Source organism: Cataglyphis hispanica, chromosome 24, assembly GCF_021464435.1.
Source record: "Cataglyphis hispanica isolate Lineage 1 chromosome 24, ULB_Chis1_1.0, whole genome shotgun sequence".
Taxonomy (NCBI): Eukaryota; Metazoa; Arthropoda; class Insecta; order Hymenoptera; family Formicidae; genus Cataglyphis; species Cataglyphis hispanica.
In genome coordinates this window covers 1,527,606-1,531,285 of record NC_065977.1, presented here as the reverse complement: position 1 = coordinate 1,531,285, position 3,680 = coordinate 1,527,606, and the positions used below count along the sequence as shown (strand labels likewise).

At 27.4% G+C, this 3,680-nt stretch overlaps 1 protein-coding gene across 1 annotated transcript; it reads left to right on the top strand.

Annotated features, from left to right (window-relative positions):
* The first annotated feature begins 187 nt into the window (after positions 1–187).
* On the top strand, positions 188–3,299 carry LOC126858125 (serine/threonine-protein kinase 16). Its single transcript, XM_050608186.1, has 6 exons — positions 188–591; positions 884–1,118; positions 1,195–1,399; positions 1,488–1,642; positions 1,742–1,876; positions 2,919–3,299. The coding sequence occupies exons 1-6, from the start codon at positions 482–484 to the stop codon at positions 3,033–3,035; spliced, it is 957 nt and encodes a 318-aa protein (XP_050464143.1). The 5' UTR covers positions 188–481; the 3' UTR covers positions 3,036–3,299.
* The last annotated feature ends 381 nt before the right edge of the window (positions 3,300–3,680 follow it).

Below are 3,680 nucleotides of genomic sequence, written 5' to 3'. Positions count from 1 at the left end.
CCCGTTCCACCGCTACATTCTCGATCGGCCAATCACCGCTCGGCTTACAGACGAGCAGAACTACACAATTTATAGATGGTAAATCGAGTGGGAATTCGGACTTTTGTTGGATTTTTAGTCCAAATACGGTGGTAGTATTTAGTACTGTCACAGAAATTCACTAACAGTACTTCTGACGGCCATGTTCCAAAATTCACTGCCAGTATAGAAAATATTCAATTCACGTATATTATATATTTCTAGTACTGGTGATGAATTTTGGAACACGGCCCGTGATCATGTGAAATGTGAACTCTCATCGTTCGACACAAAATGCCACTACTACTGGTAGTTCATAAAATTCTAATCTAACCTAATTATAATTGACGTGTCAAAGTCAAAACCAAAACATTTGTATGCTCTGAGCAAGAGAGATCGGCGAGATATTTCTCTCGCCAGATTTATTTTCATTTTTATTACGATGAGATAATCAACTGTGAGAATGAATAGCCTAGGTTTAAATCTAATTTTAAGAATGGGTTGTATATGTGCCAAAGAGACCATTACGGTAAATTCGAGGAAGTACAGGGTCCGCGAACATCTTGGCGAAGGGCAAGTTTATCAGATAAATTTATTAATATGTATAATTTTTCATAATTTTAATTTAAAAAAATTTTTTTGTTGATAATTGTATGATTTGTATAACGCATCAAATATCCATAGAAATGTGTGTGTGTTTATGCTATTTCTAAACAATTACTTAATTTTGCTCGATGCATTATAAAAAAGAAATCCCTTTCTATCTATAAAGGAGATAATATTTGTAGTATCTCATAAGTTTTTTAAAGGCGATGAATATTTCCCAAAAGGTGTGACAAGCAGTAAAATTTTCCATTTTTTTCAGTGGATTCAGCACAGTACTCTTAGTCGAAGATATTGTTACGCACAAAAAGTATGCTATTAAGAAAATTGTTTGCTATGGACCAGAGGACCAACAATTGGCAACGAAAGAAATTGAATACTATAAGTTGATAAAGCATCCAAACATTATAGAATGTATAGATTCGGCATGTATAGGTACAGCAGACCCAATTCTTAATATGACGAGTGAGGTGTTGATTGTTTTACCATATTATCATGTAAGTTGATACTTTCCAACAGAAATGTGTTCCATATAATGCAGTTATGAATCCAACAATACTATTGCCATTTCAGAAAGGAACCTTAGCAGACGAATTGGAACAGCGAGCAAGAAATTATGATTACATGAGTCCTATAGATATTCTCAGCATTTTTTTACAGATTTGTGAGGGTGTGAAAGCATTTCATGAGGCTAAACCAGAACCTCTTGCTCATAGAGATTTGAAAACTGCAAATATAGTACTTAGCGACGACAGAACCCCTGTAATTATGGATTTAGGTAGATTATATTTTACTATATCTTTTGTTAATATATTTAATTATTAAATGTCAATTTTTTCTCCATTAAATACTAAATCACTATTCAGGTTCTATGACATCTGCCAGAGTTCAAGTATGCGGTACTCAAGCTGCACGAGTTTTACAAGATTTAGCAGCTGAAAGATGTTCTATGCCATATAGAGCACCAGAGTTATTCAATGTCGAGAGCTATTCTATGGTTGATGAACGAACAGACATTTGGGTGTGTGCTACAATATGTCTATGCTTATTTGAATATATTTTTTACAATTTACAATTGATATGTGCACTGGATTTCATTAAATTTGCCTTTTTCTTTCAGTCATTGGGGTGTATATTATATGCATTGTGTTACTTTAAATCTCCTTTTGATACCGTTTACGAACGTGGTGATAGCATAGCTCTCGCCGTGATGAGCGCACATGTAACATTTCCAGAAAATACCCCGTATAACGAGGTAATGTGTAATACGCTTTGTTTCTTATACAGATCTGTTTATCGTTAATATGATTAATAACTTTTTTCAATTTCACATTTCAAAATTTTAATCTTGTGATATGAAACAATGAAATATTTATTATAAATTTAATTATTCATAGATTTATATTTTACTTTTTATTTCGATTTATTTCATTAAATATTTATTGTCTTATTTTTTTTTAAAGAAAAATAAATATTTAATGTCTGTATGGATTATATGTAATATATAACTTTTATTAATAATATTAGATTTATATATATTTTTAAAAAATATTATTCAGTCAGTAAAGCTCTAGTAACTATTTACATAAATTACTACTTTTTTTAAAAAAGAATTTATGCAAATTAGAGAAAATTTGCATGTTTTTAATTCAAATGTATACCATTTTTGTTACATAATTAATCATGTATGTTTATTTTGTTACATGATTTAAATATACTATAATTATAGTAAATGCATTCTCTTTGTTTCTTTGTTAAGTATTAGTATTTAAATCAAAAATGCATGCAAAAATATATAAAAGAATCATTAATTTATCTTTAATCAGGAATTTTTAAGTTAAATCTGTAACACTATATGTGAAAATATATCAAATGTAATTTGCATTGCAAACGTTCAATAATTAATTATAAATAATTAATAATGTTTTTTTTTGTTTACAATAAGTTATCAAAGTATCAAAAATCCAAAACATAATTATATTTATAAAGTTATTTACTATAAATAAAATTTAACATACATTCATAGATATCTATAAATATAACATTTTCTTACATAAAATTTAAGTTAAAGTTTGAGAAGATACATATATATTCTCAAACTTTAACTTAAATTTTATGTAAGAAAATGTTATATTTATAGATATCTATGAATGTATGTTAAATTTTATTTATAGTAAATATATATAATTCTCATTTTGACTTTTAAATAAAGTTAAACTTTTTCTTATGGACAGATCACCTGACTTATTTGCATAGTATCAATATTTGAAGAGTAAAAGTTACATCTTTTTTTTCAGGACATGCGGGTCTTAATCTTATCAATGTTGAAAGTCAATCCAATGGAACGTCCATATATATATAGTGTAATAGAAAGTGTACACGATACCATTGCCAAATTGGAAGGTAGAGTGTAATTGATGACATAGAATATGCTATAACTTAGGATATGAAATATCCTGCAATATTGACCTTTAAGAAATATCATGCAATATTGAGCAATGCATGATAAAAAAAAAGAAAGAGATAGATGTATTATTAATTTATACAGGCCTATAAGTAATATGAAAAAATATCGTGAATTATAATACATTGACAGATTATATTTGTAAAAAAGAGTTTCTCAGGTGAAATGGTCAGGAGGAGATTACATCAATAATAATAAAAAGAACAAAATGGTATTTTCAAAAACATCAAATACACACAACATGACATAAAGATTAAAAATTCATGCATTTCTCATGTAATTTATAATTATAGTAAATATAGTAAATAATTTTGCAATGTAAAAATTAAAAGGAAGAAAAATAATATTTTAATATATCCATGTTTAACGAGAGAGATAAAAAGTATATATCAATATTACTACATATTATTTATGTTTCACACACTGCGATCAGATGTGTTAAATGCAAAAAAATTCTTTTCATATTCAAAATGACTTAAATGCAAAAAAATTATTTTCATGTTCAAAACGAAGATAAAAGATAAAAAAAGATAAAAAAATTTTATTCAATGTTCAAAGAAATAATATATTTAAATTCCATTATTTTATTGGTGAG